The 25,482-nt window shown below is 42.6% G+C and overlaps 1 protein-coding gene across 6 annotated transcripts in view; it reads left to right on the top strand.

Annotated features, from left to right (window-relative positions):
• USP25 (ubiquitin specific peptidase 25) overlaps window positions 1-25,482 on the top strand; it is a 151,530-nt gene that overhangs the window by 118,424 nt on the left and 7,624 nt on the right. For 2 of the 6 annotated variants that reach the window (XM_088442756.1, XM_088442762.1), the window contains 9 exons: window positions 668-880; window positions 2,130-2,269; window positions 3,374-3,487; window positions 8,752-8,847; window positions 15,329-15,507; window positions 19,863-19,941; window positions 21,562-21,641; window positions 21,848-21,971; window positions 24,981-25,176. In XM_088442756.1, coding sequence (XP_088298882.1) covers window positions 668-880; window positions 2,130-2,269; window positions 3,374-3,487; window positions 8,752-8,847; window positions 15,329-15,507; window positions 19,863-19,941; window positions 21,562-21,641; window positions 21,848-21,971; window positions 24,981-25,176 — 1,221 coding nt within the window. The remainder of the gene's footprint in view (window positions 1-667; window positions 881-2,129; window positions 2,270-3,373; window positions 3,488-8,751; window positions 8,848-15,328; window positions 15,508-19,862; window positions 19,942-21,561; window positions 21,642-21,847; window positions 21,972-24,980; window positions 25,177-25,482) is intronic. The other 4 variants (XM_088442757.1, XM_088442758.1, XM_088442760.1 and 1 more) reach the window with 4 other exon arrangements.

Here is a 25,482-nt window from a genome sequence, read left to right on the forward strand (position 1 = left end):
GTTCTAACGGTACACTAAAGCATCTATCCCGGCAAAGAAGAAATCGGCGTCAAGCGCCTGAAGCCAGGACATGACGGCTTGCTGAACTTCACAGTCGGTTGCAAACTGCCTTCCATCCAGATGCTCCTTCAATGGTCCAAAGAGAAGGAAATCACTCTGTGCCAGGGCAGGGCTCTAGGGAAGATGGTCCAGTACCTCCCAATGGTAGCACCTAACAACTCACGCGTGCGGTCATCTCTGTCCTGTCGTTATCAAAGTGCACAAAACCCAAAGCTATTTCCGTACATCTCGACAAGTTGGCCATGAATTTCAGCTGCAGAGATGCCCTTTAGACAGAGAAATGTGATCACACAACATACTTCTATGTTTGACCATGTTTCCGCCAGACCCGCCATCTAACAACTGATGTTGGGACAGTATGACTGATTTGAGGCGCAGTCTAATGGCCGTGAGAGGAAGCAGTGGCCTACCTGCTCTGGTGTGGCGGGAAATTAGGATGAAATAAAGAACATTACACACGTACGAGGTCTTGTTACCTTATTGGACCACCCTGGCATTTGTGGTTGTTTTTCGAGGGAAGGGGGGGGGGATAAATTTAATGGTCCATAGATTCGTATTGCAATTTTCATTTTTGGCGGTGTAATATATCTGCATAATTTTATTCCAGAGGAATATGACAAGGAGACCGGGCAGGTACTTAGCGGGATGGACACCTTACCCCCTGATTTAAAGGAATTTGTCAAGGAAGACAATAGACGATTTGAGAGAGAAATTGATGAATGGGACAAGGAACAGCTCAGGAAAGCCGAACAAGAGAAGATGCTGATTTCTCAGAAAACGTTGCAGCCAGCTCCAACTACAGCTCCGGGTATAGTACATGGTATATTATTTCTTTTACATCTATTTCCCCTTTTTTTTTTTTTTTTTCTTAATTCTGTTTGTTTGGGGGGAAATCTGTCTTCACCCTGTGTGCTGACCGTCATACCCTGGCTCCAGCCACTGTTACCCCTACCTCTCCTGGGCCTGACACTCCTCTCACAAATGGAATTGTGGCAGATTTGTCCAATATCGTACAAAGGTAAATGTACATTAAACAAATAATAATGAAATAGATATTGGACACAACCCTGCAAATAACAGCCCACCTCATAATTTGATCTAGTTAATGGCAGTGTCGTTTTTGTAACTTGGCCATTGCACTTAGTACTATAACAACCCATCCGTACTGAGATAGACCAGAGTGTCCCAGCCTGTGAGTGCCTGCAGTACATTCCTAACGTGTTCCCATTGTTTCCGGATCATGTCTTAATGTGCTGGCTATTGGCCAATGTGCGGAAACACTCTCCTATTGTTATCTATGGTAATAGGAGTATGTTCCTGGAGTCTGATCTCAGTGCGCCATGTGACTAGTACAAGGTAATGTGCTCTTTACTGCTATAATAAGGTTGGAAGTAAAGTCATTTGGATGGAGATGGAACTTCACTTAACTGATGGAGAGGATTTTACATTAAGCAACGTTTAATCCTTCCCTGTATCCTGTGAGAAGCCTTCAGTGTGATCCACTTCAGTTACCGAGGGTGAATTACATTTTAAATATGCCCGCCTCACAATTAGCAATTTAACCCATAAGGATTATGTAATAGGTTGCGAGCTGCAGCCGCTGCAGAAACTCCTGCGAGTCGTCCCATATTTTTAAAGCGGCAATCTTTATTAAGGCAAAACCAGTTAGGTTTTGCCTTTAAAATGGTTGCCACTTTAAAAATATGTGAGAAGTCGCAGGAGTTCCCAGTTTACAGCCTATTGCATAAGCCCCCATGTGTCTGTGATAGTAAATTATGTTCAATGTTTGAGATCAAAGCACTTTGTGGTGGGTAAAGGGGGACATGTTGGCAGGTCTGACTTTGGCCTCCATTGCCCCTCAATACATCTCCTTAGTGAAGCTAAGAGCGTTACTGCATTACTACGTTACTAAGCCACGCCGACAGCACATTTCCAACATTGCTTTGCACTTATGTTGCCAGTAGTCAACGGATGCTCTAGAACAGGAGTATGGTCTCCGCCTTTATGCTTTTGTTCCATATATTAAATATCACAGCTATGGTCAGTGTCTGATACACCTGTACACACAGCTCCACTGAAAGACCCCGAATACATGGAGCAGCCGACAAAAACGGAGTCCTCCATGGAGGTGAAGGAAGAAACCACTTGTGCCATCACCCAGGCGGTCACCGAGTCTGAGGATAAAGGTCCAGAGGCTGTGCTGCAGATGGTGAGAGCATCATTAATCCTTTCTCTGGCAGGGTCATGGGGATGGATATTGGTCAGCTGCATTTTGTCTTCTAGAGACTACATACAACAACCGCCCTCTGATGGCATACTTCATATGCCTTTTTCAGGGCTCTACTAAGGTTGGTGGCATAAAGGGTACAGAGAAGGGTAAAACCTATTTTACCTTGTCCGCCTGTTCCAGCATCTGCTTTGGGAAAACACTTGTGCACTTTATCCTTATACAGTACAGCAACTCTTCTTTCTAAGCAACGTAAACATGTGGCTTATGGTGAAGCCCCTCTGGTAAATGGCTGCCCGCTCCTACGTATCCAACACATAATGTACTGTAAAGGCTATGCAGTCATCCAGTGCAATAGTCTGCATACTACATGCCACAGACTGCACCGGTACCTTATATCAAAATATCCCTTGATTATAAATGTATCATGTCTCAGTTTTTGTGCAAATACTAAACTAGTGACACCTGCGGAGCATTTATAAGAATGTGACTGGTACAAGTTATAGATCTTCATTCATTTGAAGCAAATGTGTTTCTTCAAAAATGTCATTTTATCTATTGTGGCTTTTCACTCATCAGGTAAGTTTTCACCTTTGGCCAATGTTAATGGGTGAAATGAAGAATGCTTTGTTCCCGGTCAATACACTGGGTATTTATTCCCAAAAATTTCACTATGTATCATCTAAAAAAGAAATAAATATATAAATATATATATTATAAAAAAAAAAAGATGCAGGTCGATCATAAATTCAAATTGAAGCAGAAGATCGGAAAGAATGTGTGCCAATCATACATCTCATTCAAGGTCATTGCTTTTAAGTATAAGGGGTCTATTTACTAAGCAGTGTTAGGAGACAGAGTGAAAAGTGATCAGGTGCCAGCCAATCAGCTCCCAACTGTCATTTTTCAAACACAGCCTGTGAGATGACAGTTGGGAGCTGATTGGCTGGCACATTATCACTTTTCACTCTGTCTCCTAACACTGCTTAGTAAATAGACCCCTATATATTGTACCATGGGATGGGGTGCTGCTCTAATGTTACTGTGTAGCTAACTTTGTATTCCCATAATCTCTCTTCTCTGCAGCCCACTGATAACACCCTAGTCCCATCAGCTCCCAGCCAGCGAGTTGTGGAGGTGGCGATCCCCCACGTAGGGACTTTTATTATTGAGTCAGAGGAGGGGGGTTATGACGATGAGGTACAATTTTTATTTTGCTGCTGAGCGCCCCTTTGTGCCATTTCTACCCTCCCTTCCCCCCCTTGGCGCTTTTTGTTTTGCTGCCTGACACACTGTTCCACTGTGGCATGCCAGTCCAGCTCCACTAATACAGCACTTTTTCTGTATGCGATTCATCCAGGCATTGCTCATACGGGTGCTAGAACTAAGATTTTATGCATGTTTCATGGTGAAAGGCGACTCCTGATTGTGCTTGAGAAGATTATTCTTAACACTTTTATTTATCCTTTTTTTTTTGTTTGTTTTATGTTTTATTCTAATGGAATTGTAGCACAGAATAACACAATAACCAGTATTAATTAGCTTGTTTGTCGTTCTCCTTTAGGTCCGTGTAGAGTAGGTGGTCTTTGTTGTTATAAACTTTTTGTTTTTCAACTGTTGTTGAAATTTAGCCTTCCATGGGAAAAATACGGGTATATTTTCGAATGGGTATCGTGTTCGTTGTCATCCATTTATTTAGCTGTTTATTCGTCCTCCGCACAGGTTTGACAACCTAAACAAGGTCAAACTGCATAAGTAGGTCCACCCTAAATAATCCAGTTGAATGGTGGAAGTTTCTTAATTGTCATTGTGTGTTTGGATGCTACGCTGGGAAACGGCTGTGCCATACAGCACAACTGATATGCTAATGCAGCAAGAGGCATCTGGTGTAAATAAACGTCTCCTGACAGCATTGCAGATCCAAGTGCTAAGTCCTACGATGCAGCATCGAATCTTCTGCAAGACTATCGGCAATCTGAGCAACCCTGAGGTCCCTGAGTTGACCCTCAAAGCTCCATAACGAGGCCACAAAGTCTGGTTTCGACACTCCCAGAAAACGAGGACGACAACCCTGTTTTCTGGAATGAAGCCCGGCCCCACCCACTTGCCGCCCCCAAAAGGCCGCAGCCTGTCATTCAGGCTGAGGCTTGGGGGAACTGTGGGCCTGATTCAGAGCCGCTCGTAAGCGGCCGCTCGTTCGTTCCGAGCGATGTTTGCACAACTGCGCATGCGTACGGATCCTAATACGCATGCGCGAACCAGTCAGTGTGGCCGAAAATCGTTTGTTCGCTAAATAGCGAATACCTGCTATTTTGAGTGACAGGAGTAGGCGTATGTGGGTGGTAACAGGGGAAGGTGCTTGAAAACGGGGAGTGGAGATCCGAAACGCAGGCGTGCTTAAAGGTTAAAACGGGCGTTTTATGGGTGTGCATAATTAATACAGCAGTGTCATTGACCACGTCACTGGGTTATTTTATAGTCAGAACTGCACGCATGATTGCGGTAGGAAAAACCAGGTCTGTGTACAAAGCAGACACCGAATGCCAGACACACGTAGTCTGCCCCACAGATACAGGCTCTCAGCATGTCATGTGATGGCAGGAGGCGGAGGTCTGTACAATGTATGGCTGCCAGACACAGGCAATCTGCCCCACAGATACAGGCTCTCAGCATGTCATGTGATGGCAGGAGGGGGAGGTCTGTACAATGTATGGCTGCCAGACACATGGCAATCTGCCCCACAGATACAGGCTCTCAGCATGTCATGTGATGGCAGGAGGGGGAGGTCTGTACAATGTATGGCTGCCAGACACAGGCAATCTGCCCCACAGATACAGGCTCTCAGCATGTCATGTGAAGGCAGATGGTGGTGGAGAGAGTGTGTCAGTAATAAATACTGGGAATCTTACAGTAATATTAGCGCTCAAAGGGAGTTCCAAAGCTTCTGTGCTTCAACCACGTGGCTGTGGTTATCATGATAGTCGCATAACGCTGAGAGAGTTTAGAGAAAGATGTTTGATGCTTTGGTTGGAAGCTTGAGGTGTCCCAGATATTGTAGACTAACCGTTCCAAACTTATTAGCCACAGGGTATGCTTGATCTTGTAGTTCCGCGACATCTGACGAGCCACAGGGTGTCTAAGCCTGGTGTAGTGTCTGTGTAGCCCTGTGTATTTTTCTTAGTAATAACTTGGTGCTCGTAACTTCTATCTTTGCATGTACTGACTTTGTATAATGCTTATCTTAAGGTGTCTACACACTTAGCGATATTTTACACGATTTGCCCGATTACGACGCATCGTGACAACAAATCATGTAAAATATGCCCAAATCGTGAGTGTCCACTCACAATCACGATGCCGATGCGCATCCCCGCAGGTCGTACATCGCATCTTCAGATCTGCCGTGCTGTAGGGCAGATCTGACCATCTCAGTCACGATGCACTGGAATAGTTAGGAGGCACGATAGATCGTTTGTCACATTGGACAGTTTATAACAACAAACCATGCCCACGACTACCGGGGAGCTGCTGGGGAGAGTTCAAGGGGAAATCGGACACAATGTCGGATCGTGAGCACATCGCCAAGTGTGTAGGCACCTTAAGTCTCCTTTATTGTTAAACACAAAATCTTTTGTGTTGAGCTGTAGTACATATAGGTAATATATGTATAAGTAAGTGGGGTGGGGGTCTACGTTTTAATGATGGCTAACAGAAACACAACATGATCTATATGCCACTGGGGGGGATTAGTAACGAATTTAATTAGAATAAACTATAATTCAAGATCTGACTTTTTGTATAAGTTAATTGCATCTCAGGGACGCCAGATAAACTATTACTACTGTCTAAACAGTTTACAGTGTTCCATTCATGCCTAGGCTTTGTGTCAGACAAATATGCTGGTGGGCCACCTTTCTGCAGGGATTAGGCATGTCATGCTGATGTGAAATCACATTGTGTCCTTGAACACGTAAAACAAGGCTTTATCATCCTTCGGGACCAGTATAAGTAACTCTGTTACCATTGTTTTCCCTAAGCCTGCAGGGACACTTTAAACTCTGTTTTACTGTTCCTTATTTACTAGAACAGTACTTTCCAGTTCATTTCCATGTGGGACAAATCCATCTAATTTGATGTATTTTCATACTGCTCCAACATTTAAAATGTTAGCTATAAATGGAGCTCATAATGAATCGTTTTAACACCGGGTACTTTTCTGGTAAATGGAACAGTAACATTAATAGTGGACAATAATGCCTGTTCTTCTAAATACTCCATGGCAACCATTTAAATGGGTTACGCTCCACACTAGATAGGTAGATCAAGCTAAGTTTTATTGGTATGTACAGATATGTCATCATATGCCCTAGCGGCTTTACCCCATTCTGCACGAGATACCAGGCATGGGCGAGACGTTCCAGTACGGGTTGCACACTGAACATTTCAGTAATTATTACATTTTAGTTGCATCGTAGCTGCATATAAAGCCGCTCACAGATGACTTTTGCCGCAAAGGAATAAGTACAACATATGTACAAAGTCACAGATTCAGCACAGCGGAATGTAGAGGGAGGAATAACCGCGGACGCTCGTAGCGGAACCCGTTTTACACGGATTTGTGGCTTAGTTGCATACAGATGTATCAGTACCACCAGCCCCAGTGGTCCGTGTACGCTAGCAATGTAGTTTTATCACTTCTTGCAGCTTTTAGCGGTGTGTGAATAAGAACTTTTCTTCTTTATATGAAAGGACGCTTGCCGCAGCTGAGGCGCGCCTAGAGACACAGTATTTAAGGAAATGCTTCCCGGTGTCTCTTCATGTCTCTAGCTTGTGAAAGCAGGTATTTTTTTATTTTTTGTGATAAGTATACAGGGGCATATCTTTGCGCTTCGTGTATGCTATGCTACAGTACTTTTTGGCACTGCAAAGGATTTCAGTCTTACAAGTTTAATCAATAATATCTGCACCTTTGCATGCAAGTTGTCAGCCTTAAGTTTACAGAAGAAGCTGGAACTACCGCAGAGTTATGTTTTACGGATCACAGTATTGTGTGGACATTGGGTTCACTGAAAACCTTTTTTTTTTTTTTTTTTAAGACTAACAGGGCATGTTTTCCATGTCTCCTGCCAGGGGCGTTTTAAGAAAGCAGAGTGCTCGTGTGCAGACTCAGTGCAGGCCCCCTCCTCTCTGACGGTGCAGTATCTCCTGGCTTGGTGCCAGAATCTACTGCGCATGCGTGCGTCTCCGGGTAAATGGCCGTTGCTGCAGAGCAGTACTCTGGAGACTACGGACAGGTAAGTATAACACACTATGGGTGGGCGTTGTGGGACTCCCCTGAACCCAGGGGCCCATGTGCACTGCACACCCTGCACCCAATATAGATACGCCTCTGCTCCTCACCGAATCACAAGAGAAAATATTTAGTACCACCTGTCAATATTTTTAAGTGTGTCAGTTAGTAATGAATAGATTCTGTGCTCCAGAAAAGAGATATGGAAAACATGCACTGTTCGGGTTCCTTGAGGACTGGAGTTGGGAGCTATTCAGATCCAATTTTACAAATACCATGAAGATGGTATACTACCTACACCTGCTTGACTATGGAGTGAAGGTGACTTGCATCTGGCAGTATACTGCAGGAAGCAGATGCTTGGACAGGAAATGCTGATTGCAAATGCTGGCATTTAGCATGATAGATACGATTAATTACAAAAGCATTTTAAAAATCAATAGGAAATGGCTCTTACGAGATCTAGAACAAGCAAAACCGAACAAGGACAGTACAGTGGCACCATTGTTAGCAATGCTGCCTCACAGCACTGGGGTCATGAGCTCAGTTCCCCACCAGGGCCTTGTCTGTGAGGTGTTTGTATGTTCTCCCCGTGCTTGCTCCGGTTTCCTCAGGGTGCTCCGGTTTCCCCTCTCACTCCAAAAACATACTGGCAGCTTAATTGCGTTCTTACACCACTAACCGGTATTGTGTTTTTGTGTGTGTGTGTGTGTGTGTGTGTGTGTGTGTGTGCGTGCGTGCGCTCATGTGCTTTTTTAGACTGTAAGCACCAATGGGGCAGGCATGATGTGAATGACCAATGCTCTTGTTCAGCAGTGCGCAAAATAGGGGCTCTATATAAATAAATGATAAAAGGTTACTGTCTGATCCCTAGGGAAGAACTCTCTCTCTCCTACCTGTTGTCGGTTAGTGGGGCTCGGGTTCTAAGGTTCCTCAGATGAATAGCCCCTGCCTTCAAACATCATAAAATCTGCGTCAGGCAACCCCTCGCCCCCCCACTCATTCTTCTCATCCATTAACATCACCTGGTGTATTGTAAGCAAACTGTATAGTGTACGCATGTGTCGGCTTGCTTGTAATAATCTATCTGCTTTATTTTAATTTTTGCATGCGTTTGTTCTATCTCACTGACCAGTAAGATGATAATTATTAAAACTTAAATCCTCTGTGGCAGGTCATGATGACCCCGAACATGCAAGGTATAATCATGGCTATAGGTAAATCCAGGAATGTGTATGACAGGTGTGGACCCGAAGCCGGGTTCTTTAAGGTACAAATTCCAATCCTGTTATCTTCATTTGCTGTTGGCTTTTAAGTCTGTGTCTTGAATTTTTGTGTTGCATTTTCTTTGCTTTCAACAACATACAGATGTGTCCTCATACATCCAGCCTCAATACGCCATGCAGCACGACATACCTGTCCCGTCGTGAGTGAGCTGCCAGTTCCCGTGCTACTATGCTAGGGTTGGGCGTCTTTTTTTTTTTTTGCCAAATATATAAGATAAACAAGTGTCACATATGAAATTAATCAGCACAGTCCACTGGTGTGTCCTAATCGCATCACATTGCGACTAAAGCTGGGTACACAACTAACAGATATATCTGTAGTTGATGGCTGTTCCTACACACTGAACAACCATCATTTGGGCAGCTGGCCGCAGCCTCTGCTGCAAGTGTACGGGTGGGCGGCTGATCGCCCGTTCACACAGCACGATGGACAGATATATCTGCCGACAGACATACCTCTGGTACACACTGACCGATGGGCACGCAATATATTAGCCGATCAATAGATCGGCCAATATAATTGCCAGTGTGTACCCAACTTTAGACGCATTTGCGACAAAAAGATACCAAAAAGACGGCCGGCTCTAGCGGAGTCTCGTGGGACCTGGTGCGCCGACAGGGGCTTTTTTAGCGCGACTGCAGCAAAGCTGTGTAAGGGCACATCTATAATACAGTGTGTATTTTGTGTGCTTAGAGAATACATCACATTTATCAAGGTTTCTTGAACACGACTAAACATCTGGCATAATCCCTTGTCATAGTTCAGTTTGAGTACACAACCAAGCAAAATCTTATTTAATTTTTAAGCCGCTTTAATATCCACTAAATGCTAATTAAGTGATCAATAATATTTTACACCTGCAGATAGCGTAGGTCCGTATTACGTGTACTATTGGCCCGCAGCACTACACTATATTTACTGCAGATTGTGAATAGCTGCACATATTAGACTATGAAGGGGACTGCAGGTTTGGTAGGATCTGGTTCTATTTATAAAGCACAAAATAGACTCTTCTCCATATGCTTTGCTTGCCATTGAGTTGCATTAAGTTCCGGGAAATTATTCTGACTGTGTTCTCTTACATAGAATGCTGCTGGGATTGGTGCAGTTTTGGCAATATTAGCCAGTAGATTTAAAGTGACAATAATTTGAAAGGCAAAATCAGCCTTTTAAAGCACAGGTTCTCAAACTCGGTCCTCAGGACCCCCAACAGTGCATGTTTTCCAGGTCTCCTCACAGAATCAAGTGAAATAATTAGCTCCACCTGGGGATCTTTTAAAATGTGTCTGTGAGTAATGACTACACCTGTGCCCCTGCTAGGAGATCTACAAAATGTGAACTGTGTGGGGTCCTGAGGACCGAGTTTGAGAACCACTGTTTTAAAGTATTTCCGAATAGAATAAGTCTGTTATTGACTTGGAATGGCTGAGTCTACAGGTTCACTGAGCTATGGACCATATCCTATTCTCCCATCCGCCACACACCTCTGCATATTGGAGTGTCTTGGGCTGATTAACTTAATGGAATATAGTTATGTTTTTAAGCATCCAGTAGTTGTCTCGGCCTTGTTAACTATAAAAGGAAGATACTTGAGATTTGGGAATTATTTGTACCCGGGGAAGGAGGTCATGCTTGAGGGTCAGAAACTCTGTACAAGACCCATGATGCATGTCCACACCTGAGTGTTTTGAGCCATTTACCAGTCTGAGGAATGACTGGAGAAATAGCATTGCATAGAGGTACATAATGGGTTGGGTATGAGATCCCGACAGTCAGAATAAGGTAAGGCTAACCCTTACCCCAAACCCTCCCTCCCTGGTGCCTAACCGCCCCCCCTAGTACCTAAACCTAACACTCCCTCTCCGGTGCCTAAATCAAACCTCCTCCCTAGTGCCTAAACCTAACCACCCCCTCCCCGCATCCTAAACCTAACGCTCCCTCCCTGGTGCCTAACCGCCCCCCTAGTACCTACACCTATCACCCCCTCCCCGCATCCTAAACCTATCGCTCCCTCCCTGGTGCCTAACCGCCCCCCTAGTATCTACATCTATCACCCCCTCCCCGCATCCTAAACCTATCGCTCCCTCCCTGGTGCCTAAATCTAACCTCCCCCACTAGTGCCTAAACCTAACCTCCCCCCTAGTGCCTAACCCCGCACCCTAACCCTCCCCTAACGCCCAATACTTAACTTTGGGACGCCGGCGGTCGGGATTCTGGTGCCGGGATCCCAAAGCTGTGTCGGTATTTCGCCCGTCTGCATTGAGCACGAAGAGATACCTGTACATAGTACCACCTAAGATGGGTCCACCTGAAATGAAATTCATGGCTCGTAGGTCACAGCGAGAAAATGTCACCATTCATAGCGCTCAGCCTCAGCTGGTGGTAGCTTATATACGCAAAGGGTTGTTTGTTGCTAATTAGTGATCACTTGGCATCTTGTTATTCTTCAGCACAATGGCAAAAACAAGATATTAGGACTGTATGTGCTATATGGCAGAACTGATCACTCAATCTATATTACAGCATGCCAAATAAAAATCTAATGAGCCCCCGGTAAGATACTGAGTGACAGTTACTGCTGGCAGTATTATGTACATTTGGGCAAGCAGGTAAACCGTTATTAAAGTTGCTAACAATTACATTTTGCATGTAGGAATTTTTAATAGACCAATAAATGATTTGGGAAATGTTTTTTAATCAACAATAAAACAGCCACTACAACGTATAAACTATAACTAGAAATGATCTATCATTTCGAGGATGTCGCTCTATACCGTCCTTTGCTTTACATAGCAGTATTATACTGTGATGTTGCATCAATCCCTGTTGCAGGACAAGTCTGATCATCTTAGATTGGGGCCTGAATGGGTTTCCAAAATGTTAAAACCCCTCCATTCATTAAATGGTCATGCTGCTTCATATGTGCCTTTACTAGATGTGAAACTGCTTGCTATATCTAAGTAAGTAGTTTTATTACTGCTTTATTCTTTCTCAAAGATGTTTTGTGCTGTTTACTAGCCATTAATTTATGCATTTTGGTTTTATGCACTCTCCCCTGACAAGTCACATCTACTATACACACTAGTCTGAATATCAGTGAAACGCGTGACGTCCTATTGTGGTTTCTCTTTTCTGTTTTCGTTGCAAGGAAAAGAGCTCAGAGTTTTTTGTCAAATGCAACTGGCTCATGCCGAGTGATATTGGTCAAATATCAGGCAATGCTCCATTCAGTTTATTAGCTGACTAAAAACTTACAGGGTATCAAATTCACACATTTGTAAATAAACCTAAAATAATATTTCCTCAAATAACAAGCTGGATGGTATGTACTTTATTTCATATCGAAGCCTGTTAAGAGTACAGTTGTCCTGCAGCAATGTGATGAACCACGCATTGCAACTGTATTGTTGGAGGATCATGCTCCTTCTGCTGTTCAACTCTGCCTGCAGTCTCCAATTTCCTTCACAGACAGACTAGGGTGTCCAGGCAGCTCACATACTCTAGCTAATAGTCACAGACTCATCATTTGCCCCATTGTATGTATTTACGGAGGTGAATATAGGGTTGCTAGCAGGAAAGCTAAGCATCTACAACACTTCCAATCCTGACCACATGATGACCCATGACCACAAACATTGAATAGATTTGCCCTCTCATTTCTTTGGCATCTCTGGGCTGCTGTAAACATTCGGGATGTAGTCTGGAAGCCGACTGTCTGAATGCCGACCGCCGGCTTCCAGACTTTCTAATCCCAGCGTGGTACTAATGACAGACGTCGAAAAACTTGATGCCTGTCATTAACCATACGCCGGAAGACCGACGCCCGGCATACCGACGCCCGGCATACCGAACGAAGGTATGCTGGGCGTGGACAGCCGCGGGGTGGGGGAGGGTTAGGTTTAGGGCTCCCGGGGGGACTTAGGGTTAGGCACCCCCCGGGAGGGTTAGCTTTAGGCTAGGGGAAGGGGGGTTAGGTTTAGGCACTTGGAGGTGGGATTAGGATTAGGCACTTGGGGGGGGAGGTTAGGCACCCTTAAGGGAGGGTTAGGGTTAGCAATACCTTTGGGACGATCGGAATCTTCACCCGTTTCGTGCTGCCGCTGTCGGGATTTGAACCACCAGCCATGCGTCCGGTGGTAATACCTACTACACCCGAACATTCTGATTTAGCTAAAAGGCTACATGATTATCTATCTAAACCTATTTCAAAAGTGGCGGCACCGAGACAAGCTGGAGTGAAGTACAAACAAACCAATTCAAACAGAGTTTAAAAACTAGCTTGGCTACATCTTAATAAAGTTAGTCACATTTTCAATATATAGTTCTTTAAATTTAATAGAATTACATATTATTGGAGTTATGTTAACTTTGGAAGTATATGCACTGTACATGTTGCAACAGTGTTTATGCTACCCTAAAATTAAAAGATAGTTGTCTACAAATAAAGTTTAAATAGGTATGTTTTGTATAAATGACCCCTACATTTGAGGATTCCACTGTTTTTAGATGTTAATGCTAAGGTGTGAAAATACTAACGCGTTTCGCATTCCTTTATTCCAAGTGCTTTATTGTGGTAATATGATGCAACGTATTGCACAAGTCCTGGTGATCCTCTAAGTAAAGCTACTAATTAGCATTAATAGATATGAAATACTGAAAGTAAAGACAACCTGTTGAACTTGTTCTGAAGAAATGCACTGCGTGGATTGTTAGATACATACACAAGTGTAGTGCCCGTAATATCACTGCAGCATTACAGACTGCGATCTCAGCTCTGATCCTATTAGGACACTTTCCTCAAGATGTGCTAAGGATATTATCTGAATACAGTTGAATGTCATTAAAACTGAGCATTGTTACAGTACAGTACTTTTTATTTGAAAATATCAATTTGAGGTTGAGAAGTCCTTTACCGGTGCAGTCAGACCATGTATTTGTAAAACATGCCCAGAGTTGCATTATTTCAAGGAATCCAACAGTTACAACAGTCTCCGTCTGCAGCAGCAGTGTCCTACACTTTACCGATTGACTGACATGTTCATGGTGTCACAAATCGGGGTCCTTCTGATGAAGGTTATTTTCTACAAGATGAAGGAAATGTCAGGTGCAAAGACCATTTGAGGAGCATATGTTATATTATTAAAGCAAAGATGCCGCTTAGGATAGGTGAAGTAGTTAGGCTGAAAATCATATACAGTAAGTGTGTATAGGCTTCTATGAAGGGAATGGGTCTTAAAGGATGTGTATTTAGGAAAAAGTTGCATACAAATGTGTCCTGATACATCTAGCCTCAATATGCCATGCGGTGCGTGGCTACTGGTGTGAGTGAGCCGCCAGGTCCCGTGCGACTCTGCTCAGAGCGTCTTTTTCTGGCCAAAAATGCTTCTTATTCGCAATACGTTCCAGAAGACTGCATTGATTCCTTTGATATACTACACTTGTATATCTGAGTGTGTGTGAATTTGTATACAAAGCGCAACAGAACTCACCCAATGCAAAAAAGTCGCCGCCGCCGCTTCGCAGTGCTTCATATAGATTCAGACTCAGTCGCATAACGATATGCAAGTGTCGCATATCAAATTAATCGGTGCAGTCTCCTGGTGCTTCCTAACCAGAGTTTCGGCAGAAATGGACGCGGGACCTGGCACGCCGACTTGAGCAACAGTGTGAGCACACATCTGTAGAATAAGATGGAGAGTTCCATAAAGGGGATGAGGCATTGGAAAACCTAAATCCAAAGGGGCGAAAAGCAAGGAGGAGAGGTTAAGTCTTAAGAACTGAAATTATTAACAAGACTGGTGGGAATGGGTTCATATAATTGTTATCTTGTACTTGGTTTATAAAAGAAAACTTTTCAAAACGAAAGCAGCCTTAAAATAGATGTGATAAAAAATAGAGCCCAGTACACATTGTTACCCAAAATGGACCTTAACATGTGGGCAGCTCTTCATGGCGAAACTGAGTTGCAGCCAATGATAATTTGTAAAATACGAAATACTGGCGGAATCCTCAAACATGTAAGGTGTGATCCTGAAAAATTAGTATTATTTTAATTGTTACGTTACAGGGTTCTCTGCTCATCTGCTGTTCTACAATTATTCACCCAAATAGTATATAATTTAAAGTTTGTTCGCCCCTTTTCATATCCTTGTTCCTTGTCACCCTCCAAGCAATACTTTTCAAAGGAAGTGTTGAATTTGTAGATATTTTCCTGATCTTATTAAATCTGACCTGCATTTGTACACGTTACTGTGTGTGTGTTTGTTTTACAATCTAAGATTATATTCATACTGTTTTTATTTTACTATATAATTTTAATTTGTATTTTGTTTTATGGTTCTCTTTTTAATTGAGTATTATTTTTTTCCTCTATACTTTTTATAGGTTTTGTGTTGGTTTTCTTTTTTTTTTTTTACTTCCCTTTTGTCACATATATTTGGTTTTGTTCTGTGTCCTTTCCTCAGGCCATAAAAACAGAGTATGCACGACTGTTGAAATTATCGCAAGAGGACCCACCACCGGAGACAGATTATCGCTTACAACACGCCATTGTCTACTTCATCCAGAGCCAGGCGCCAAAGAAAATCATTGAGAGGACCCTGCTGGAACAATTTGCAGATCGCAATTTGAGTTTTGATGAACGGTAATAAATCGCTCCCTTTTTTTTTTTCGCTAATGGTCTCTTTTCCAAGCATGTCAGGGTATAATATGAGGCTAGTTAACAGGGGGACATTTAAAACTGTTCCACAGCTCACTGTTTACTGCAGTTTAGAAAATGAAAGCAAACTCTTGATTATGTCGGATAACTCCACCTTTTATACACCGTTACCGTTTTCATGAATGTCCTCATTACGTTCAGGGGGATAAAGGAGCACTTATCCGGTTGTTTTCACAACACAATGTTCTTTCTGAATCAGCATTTAGAGACTTTTTTTTATCGTGTAATCTGCATTTCATAGCTGTTAGTATGAAATTACAATAAATAGCAAAATACATTGTTTTATATGCACTAGTCATCGTTTTTCTGACTAGGCGGGCACATGTGACCTGGGGCTTCCTCTGATGGCACAGTGATGGCGGGGCTTGGACCGGGCTCTGGTAGCATTTTTTGGATGGGGCTTGGAAACAGCTTGGACTACACTGTAGGGGGAGGGGCTTGGCCCGGGCCCTGATGGCACTGTGGGATGAGGCTTGGGGAGGGCTCTAACAGCACTGCGGGGGGTGTGGAGCTTGTCTGGGCTCTGATGGCATTGAGAGGGAGGGGCTTGGTGTCACACTGGGTTAACAAACATTGTTTTATTCATGTCCTGTATGAAACATGTCAAAGCTATACATGTACATTTTTGTGTGTTTAACAGATAATATCAAACGGAGACCTAGGTAAAAGCCCTAAGAAATGTACTTGCTGATATAACCCAAAAGTAGTAATATGCTAACACACCCCAAGAAATAATGCTTAGCATACAGAAGAATAACTTTTACCCTAATGTACCCACTAAGAGAATTGTTCCATTAGCTGATGTTTTATTTTTAAGGGGTTAATCCTATTAGTTGTGAGGGGCTCGATCTTGCCCCAGACTTGTTGATTTACAGGGCTGTGAACAAAAATAGGTGAGTCCAGTAAGCACGGTATATAGCCACACTTGCTTGCGGTAATTTGATTGACCCCTAAGGCTCAATTATATATTCTACATATTCTATGTGCTGTTCTGAGTCCCTCCTTTCAGTTCGGGACTTACCATATGCCACCTTTTGATGTGCTAGGCCATTCCATTCTACTCTGGAATAACAATATTCTACTCAATTTAATTAAAGCAATGTGAGTAATGGCCCAGGCATGCACTGTTTTATTTGCCAAGTAGATCTAACAATAGTAGTGCTCTATTATGTAATTATGTTGCTATACTGTTTGTAATTAAGCTTTCATGGATAGACATTATTATCAGGAGCTGGGAAAATATGCAACCATATATGGTAGATGAAAGGTAGCACTTCACAGTAACCCATGGGAAAAACGTTTTTGTTTTCTATTTTTGTAATAGAGACAAAAATTGTAAGCGTATTGAAATAAAAATACATATTCAGGAAGGCGTCATGGCGTCCAGCGAGACAACAGGGTCCTGGTAGCACATGCCGCAGCGGCAGCAACTCGGGTTACGAGGTGTAAACTTATTAATGATTGGACACACTGTAATTTAACCATAGATAAAAGCTCAGTATAACTGAGTAGAACAGCAGAATATAAAGGACAAAGGGATAAAGAAGGAAATAGGAAGAATATGGAGCCGTAAGAGGCGCATATTCACCCAGCGCCATCAGCCAGCAATGTGTAGACCAACTATGACGTGTATTCCAAAACAAATTGTGAATTATAGAGACAACCAGTATCCTCAATCCCTAATACATAGAAATAACTGTGAATAAAGCACAGGAAACTAAGAATTTAATTTAATAAAAAAAAAAGGCTGAAATTTTAGGAAAAATTGGGCCATACAGGGCCGGAGCAAGGTTTCCCAGCACCCTAGGCAGAACTTAAGCCTATTGCTTCTCCCCCGAATGTGTGTTGTCTATCAGTAAGTGCAATGGTGCTGTAGCCAGTATATTATATACTGTCTACACACATGCGCACAACATACATTGCTTGTAAAAAAAAAAAATATATATTTATATTCCATACATACAAACTGATTACACAGTCGGGCCACCGCAGCTGCAGACAGCACTGGGTGACTGTTCCACTCCCAGGCTTTCAGCCCATGTGGCATCCATTCCCTGCTCCTCGACTCTGAAAGGAAGAGAGGAAGAGCTGGGGGGCGGGCGATTGGCTTACTTTCACAAGTGAAAGCAAGCATTGCGGCAGGGCGTCACGTTACGTCAGCACTGACACTGTGACGCAGCAGGGAGCCTGAAACCGCCAGACGCTGCGGCTGTGGGGGCCAGGAAATGAGGAGACTGTGTACAGCACTGCCGATGCACACTGTCTCAGTCAGGTCACTGACTGAGCGGAGCCCACGACTGGATTTACAAGTGCCGCGGCCATAACTTGGACTTTACACAGAGGCCATCACTGTCTGTCGACTGTCACTAACACAGGTTGGCGAAAGGCGCCCTCCAGTGGCCGGCGCCCCTAGGCAAGCTGCCTAATGGTGGCGTTTGCCCTGGGGCCATATAACAAAGAAAAACATGCTAGTGAAAAAAAGAACAAGAATAACTGAAAAGGGGGGGGGGATAACAAAATAAAGATTCAGATAAAATAGGGATAAAAAACCTGAAAAGACTGTCTTGTCCTCTGGGGGTAGCTCTGTACCCAGACTTACAGTCCAACAGGCTCCCTTTCTTCACAATAATCTTGATCACCTCCATGTCGCTGATCCCACAAATCAAGATTATTGCTAAGAGGTAACATATAAGACTAGTAAAAAAAAATTATAAAGTGTGTGTGTATATATGTATATGTATATATATGTGTGTGTGTGTGTGTGTGTATGTATGTATGTATGTATATATATATATATATATATGTATATATATATATATATATATATGCACACACATACACACTATATATTGTTTATATATTTTATTTGCATGAGCAAAAAAAAATGTAATCAGAGCCACATAAATCTGCCCATAGTAAATCAGCAATTAGGAATAACTTGAAAAATACCAGCTACTGGATTACTGAGCAGTGTGCAGTAACCAGGTCATCTTAGGAACACTGCAATTAATGATGGAAAAACATTATTGGAGCTGGACAGAAAACTTGTAAAACAGCTGGAGGGGTACTAGAATCCTTTCTAATGAATCATACTGTATCTAAGACCTCAGAAATTGACTTCACGCTGTTATGCTGAAGTATTTTATGTGCCTTGTGTACGAGAAAAATGGCTTCAGACTAATTGGCCGCCACATCGCACTTCAGGAAAACCGTGAACCATAACACTCTGTAAACGCAGCAAGGGAATTTATCGGGAGAGGGGGTGGATGGTCTTGGACTGGCCTTGACAGTCTCATGACTTAAATTCAATAAAACCTGCATTTCTCTAGAGGAAAAGAAGATGTCAGAACCACCCCATCTCCTCCCAAGTAACAAACTGCAACTGCAAGTAACATTCACAAAGCTGGTAAAAGAATCTCAAAGGAAAACTGATGTCAGTGAGCAAACAAACATTAAAGGCCTGAAGCAGAATTGGGCAGAAATTGTGTGGATTTAATATATAGCGGCATAATAAGGTGTATAATTTTACATCAATAAAATATAAAAAGAACCCCAATCCTTTCTAATACAGCAGAAAAAAAACTCTTCGCCTTCTAATGAGAGAATCTGCACACAAAAGCAACAGAGAAAGCAACTATCCCCCAATCCTGCTCTCCAGGTGCAAGCCAGTGTATGCACTAAAATTGTACAAGTCCATCTGTGCACATACAGTATGCACGCTTTCACTTTTGGGAGCGTAAAATGATTCCATGCAAAATACGTTGCACAAGCTGATGTACGGTAGTACTCGGACCAGCGTCTAAGTGTTATAAAACATTCAAGTATACATATCACCAGGCAACCATTTTTTGCGATGAACCAATATGCAGCCTACATGTTTCTGGGAACCAGTGACATCAGACACACGAGGCACAATAGTGTTAGGACAGGGAAGTTCTAGGTACATAGCCCTATTATCTTTTATTCATATTTAATTCGTGTTCATGCTCTGTTTATGGGCTCAGTATTTCAGTGATGAGCGTATGCTTTAAGGTTTCAGTTAGGAAATCTGAGACTTACATGCACCTGCTTCATCGTCCAAATGATTTTTAGAACCAGGCATTCTGTGCACTCAGGAGAGAGCACTTTTTACGGTGCCGAGCCAAATCACGCGATCACCGTAGAGCTCGTTTTATTAAACGTTCTTTCCCTAGCAAATAGGGTGATGGTAAAAATGCACTAAGGTTGACTTTTGGGCTAGGAAGTAAGCATTGATCTGTTTGCTGTTCCTGTTCTTCTAGTTGTCGTAACATCATGAAAGTGGCACAAGCTAAGCTTGACCTGATAAAGCCGGATGAGGTAAACATGGAGGAATACAAGGTTAGTTTTTGCTCCAAGGTAAAATGTTTGCTGTTCTATTTAACTGACCGGTTAAAATCATTTGCGACTCACAAAATATGCAGGGGTGCAAGTGTGGAAATGCACATAAATGGGCTGCTGCAAGCTATAATATCAGCCCAGTTTCTGGAATGTTTTATCCCTATTTCTGGATTTGCCAGTACAGCTAAGAATGTGCACAGTGGAAAGAGTAAAATCATCACTACAATGTCTAGCCTGAGGCAGCTTTGGTATAACCCCTCATCACTAATCCAGCAGGTTCCCTGATATGTCAATCTGAAACCGCTGGTCACAATTATGGTGACATCATCACTCATGGTGAATAGCACAACTTTCGCTGCCACCATTAAGGGTTAATTCAAGAGTCTGTCACTCCACCAGGTAGCCCTACACATAATATTCAAATGATCATTTCACATAGATAGTAGCATGCCCTGGGCACATCATTGGCTTGTGAATTCAATTTAAAGAGGACAAAGACTTCTACTAAAAAGTTTCATTTTGACCGTGATTACTCTAGTACTTGCGCTGTCTCCTCATCTGGTCCTGTTCCCATAGTAACAGGCGCGCTCTCTGCCCCAATACGCCTTCTGGGCATGCGTAGCTTACCGTACATTCTGTCTTCCTCCATAACCGCCACTGTGTGTATATTATCCTGTGCAAAGCCCAGACACCGCACTCTACCTCTGCAAACCCGTTCCTGGCTGGATCTGTATCCTACTGCATGTATCCAAGTTGTGCTACATTAACCCTGTGTTGTCTCCCAGCCTGTTGATCTAACTGGTTAATAAAACAAGAAGAAAAGAAATATGCCGTGCTTGGTTATACCCATATTGTGCATGGTACCAGCTGTGTGGCAGTATTAATGCCATATATGTATACAAAACAGAAAAACTTTTGCTATCAACACTAATAATAATAATAATAATATACTGCACATCTGTGTGTACGTATCTATCAAATAAAAGCTTGGTGATTTCCTTATATCTTGATCAAAACATTTAAGCTTGCAGCCCAACGTCAAGAGACCACAATTCTCTGCCAGTCCTTACACTGACACATACACACCATTTAATTGCAGCTGAATGCACTCACATCACCACTACAGAGGGTAACATCTATATACAAGGGCTGGCTTGTGAGCCACACCCAACTAATGATGTGTTGGGCATATATGCTAGTGTCCCTTGACGACGGGCTGCAAGCTTTTGTATAAACCAAAGACCGTGTTCATCTATTCAACGTGTGGACTGACCTCCACCTATATCCACAGCTATAGGTTCTGCCAATAGATAGCAAATATCTTCCCCCATCTCCTCAAATTTTGCACTTCTGCAGAAACAGGGTAAAAAACACAGCCGTCACTTTTGTACACCCTGCTGACCTTGCTAAACTACACCACAGGTAACTAACATCATCTATGCTGTTTCCATGTGCACCACCTCTAACTGCCCTTATCCACACTTTTCGGGTGTAGATCATTTATAGCTCCTTGATTGTTCCCAACATGATTTTACATCTGTATAATATGTAGTAGGCTGACCAGCCTGCATGCTTTATTGTATTAACACAAAGTGAATGCTCTGATTTATTCCTGTTTAGAGGTGGCACAGGGAATACAGGACTTTCCGGGAGACTACAATGTTAATCATGATTGGACTGGAACTGTTTCAGAACAAGAGGTAAGAGATGATATACATATACTAGACAATCAACTGGACATGGCATCCAAGAAAAGTTCTCTTATTTATATGTAACAAGAAGTGGGTTGGGGGCCATAGGATAAGATGCTATTTCATGCAGCCTGGACACTTAAGTGGAATTAATTTAAAAAGACCGTTCGGATGAAAAATACAGAAGTTAATGCTTTTTGTCTATTCTGTTTTAGTTATGTTGAAGCGCTGCTGTACCTGATTTATGGCTATCAGTATAACCGAGAACTGCTTTCCAGAGGCCTGTACAGAGGACACGACAAGGAGCTATTGTCACATTATCGGAGAGAGTGTTTTCTAGTAAGTACATACAAACTGCAGGATTTCATAGCTGATTACTGAAAAGCTGTTTATTTCATGTTCATATCATCCACTGTCTTATCCATTTACTAGAACCACATGACATCACAGAGGCACTCTGAATTTAGGGGTCGATTCAGACCCGGACGCTAAGCTGCGCTCTCGCAGCCAAAAGGGGCCTGGTATGCAAATTCCGCGATCGCACTGTCTGGTGTAAGGAAGCCCTCTATGTCTTAGAGAGCGACGGCACGCCAGTCTAAACACGCCTACTTTTCTTACTTAACACACATCATCTCCAGGAAATGTATGATTATTCAGTAACATCGAGAGCCATCGGAGCAGCACGCAGCGCTTGAAATCAACCCTACCCTGCCGCAAGCACTGCGATCACTGCAGGCTGAAGTACAACCAAATGACGTATACAATGACTCATCCATGCTAATTATGCACACCCATAAAATTCCTGCGTTCACAACACCACTCCCCCGTTCACAAGCACCTTCCCGTTACCACCCACAAACGGCACTCTCTGTCACTCAAAGTAGCATCCAGTCTGTGTACTACGAGCGCACAATTCCCAGACTCAGTGACTGGTTCGCTCATGCGTATTTTGCCGCATGCGCAGACGGGTGACAATCGCCCATAGCGTGCGTCCAGGTCTGAATCAGGCCCTTAGTCCCTAGTGAATTTATATGCTTAATCTAGGTTCAGTCCACAAAATGGCTGAACCTAGATTAAATGGTACACTTTAACAAGGCTTTTCTAATCATTTTCCCAGAACATTAATGTTAATAACAAATTTCCTGGACTGTAATATACAGTTATATTGTATGTTAAACACTCAAACATGCTGAGCAAGGTAAGTGATCCTGTGCGCTGATCCATATAGAGAGAGCAAGAAGAGACACTGCGAGTCACACCTTGGCTGCAGAACACCAGATTTGGGGCTGTGCAGTTGTTTCTCATCCAGTTAGAACAATAATGGTACTGACTGCATCTAGAATGAGAACAACAACTGAGAGTTAAGCTCTATACAGAACAAAAAGAGAATACTGTGCAATGCCCATAAATAAAACATGAACCAATTATATCCATTGGGGCAGTGTTTCCCAAACTCATTCCTCAGGGAGCACTAACAGTGCATGTTTTCCAGGTCTCCTCACAGAATCACAAGTGAAATACATAGCTCCTCATGAAGATTGTTTAACATGTGTCAGACAGTAGTGAATACACCTGGGCGCCAACTAGGAAAAATGGAAACCATGCACTGTTAGTGCTGCCTGAGGAATGAGTTTGCGAAACCCTGCATTAGAGAGAGGATATCGTTTGTTATCCAAAGCATAGGCACTTACGGCAAAAAATATGTGGACATCCCTTCTAGTTCGGCCATTATCAGTCTCTCCCATTGCTAACTGCTACATAACACTAAAGGTGCGTACACACGGGACAATTCGCTCCATGAACGAAATCGTCCCGTGTGTCCCTGGCAAGGGTGTGCTCAGTGTCGTTAACGACGCTAAGCACAAACACTGAATGATTTCATGAACTAAATCGTTTAGTGCAGGGCCCCCTCTCTCATACCCGAACATGTTCAACCTGACAATATAATCAGGTTGGACCGGAAGTTCGGGCGATGAACGATAACTACAAACGGGACCGCGCATTAGTAGTTATCGTTCATCGTTTTGGGGCTGAAACTGGACAATTTTTTGGACAACTGAATGATAACGTTATCTTTCCGTCGTCAAAAAAATCGTCCCGTGAGTACGCACCTTAAGAATAAAGACATGCCATCTACAGAGTCAAACACCACCAGTACAATGGGTTGTAAAAAAAAAAAAAAAAAAAGAGCTCACCAACCAACAGTGTGGCACTGTCATAGAATGCCAGTTTTCCAACAAGCCGTTACTTCACATCCCTGCCCTGCCTGAGCTCCAATGGTCACTTGTAAGCGTACTGTGATGAGACCGTCTCGCTCAAATGTGACTGCACCTGAATTTATGGAAGGCTGCTTGAGGAAGATCCTTTAGTGTAGGGGTCTGGTGATCACACTGAAACATCAAAGCAATTAATTAATGATCCATATTTCAGTAGATCTCATGGATACATTCTTAATTGGTATTCCTAGGCACATGACACATGTCAGGCCTATAGAAACACATAATTTGATGCCAGATAGGAACCACTTGGACCATCTACTCTGCCTCTTTTTTCTTTTTTTTCTTTTTTATTATCTTATGGCAGCCTCAACCCTATTTGATCCTTAGATCTTTGTAATGATCAAATCGGATTGAGGTTACCATAAGATTATAAAAAGGGACAGACTTGATGAGCCAAGTAGTTCTTATCTGCCGTCAAATTCTGTTTCTATTTGCCCGACACGTATGTCATGTTCCTAGGAATACCAATTTAGAATGTATCCAGAGATCTCCTGAAATATTGATTATAAATATATTGCTTTGATGTTTCTTGAATGTGACTAAACTTAACAGTAGAGGGCTCAAACAACTGCTCAAAGTTGTCTAAAAATACTCATGTCTGATATGCATAGTCATGCCTTATAGTCACGTTCATTAGCTCATACTCATTTGGTTGTATGTAACATTAGATGTCTCTTTTGTTCCATAAGAAAAAAATATCCCTGCTATAACATCCTTGAATCAAAAGGACCATAAAGGTCAATCATATAACTATCATTCCACAATCTTTATTGAGGATGTTTAGGCAAAAAGTGAATGTTTAAACAACAATGAATATTGTTAAGAGTTATCAGTCGAGGGGGGGGGGGGGGGGAGAGATCAGTTTGCTACTGAGAAGCTATCCGCTTTCTAGCTGTCCCCAGGTAGCAGCCACGTGAAACGTATGTGAGTTATCGGTTTCTGTTTTTATTCCTTTTTTTTTTTCAAAAAACTGTTTGGCAACTGTTTTTGTGTGTGTAATTTTTAATGGTTTTTTTTATACAATAAGCAGATAATTAAACATGTCTGTTTGTTCTCTTGTGTCTTGAAGAAACTAAATGAGAAAGCAGCGGCCATGTTTGAATCTGCTGAGGTTGAACAAGTCAACAATGGCCTGACTCTAATGAATGAACTTATTGTCCCATGCTTGCCCATGCTGTTGATTGATGAAATGGAGGAAAAGGACATTATTGCTGTAGAAGACATGAGGAATCGCTGGTGTTCCTACCTGGGACAGGAAATGGAACGTAAGTAACTATGGCAAAGTAAATTCTAATATCTGTAATAAAGCAATTGAGAAGTTTGGTTTTCTGTCGCGTCTGAGGAAGCAGCCCCATCAGGAATTGGTTATCAAAGTGGATAAAGAAGTTCTGAGCCAATATGAAATATAATCCTGCTGGCCAATATAAAATATATTCCCACTCCTTGCAGTACCAGAGCTCAATAATTATCCAATCAATGCTTGAACATGTTTTTTGCACCAGTCTGTTCTTTATCATTACCCTCTGTTATTACTATTGCACATTTTCAGCAATCGTTTTATTATTTTATTA

Source organism: Taudactylus pleione, unplaced genomic scaffold (assembly GCF_031769625.1).
Source record: "Taudactylus pleione unplaced genomic scaffold, aTauple2 ptg000316l, whole genome shotgun sequence".
NCBI lineage: Eukaryota > Metazoa > Chordata > Amphibia > Anura > Myobatrachidae > Taudactylus > Taudactylus pleione.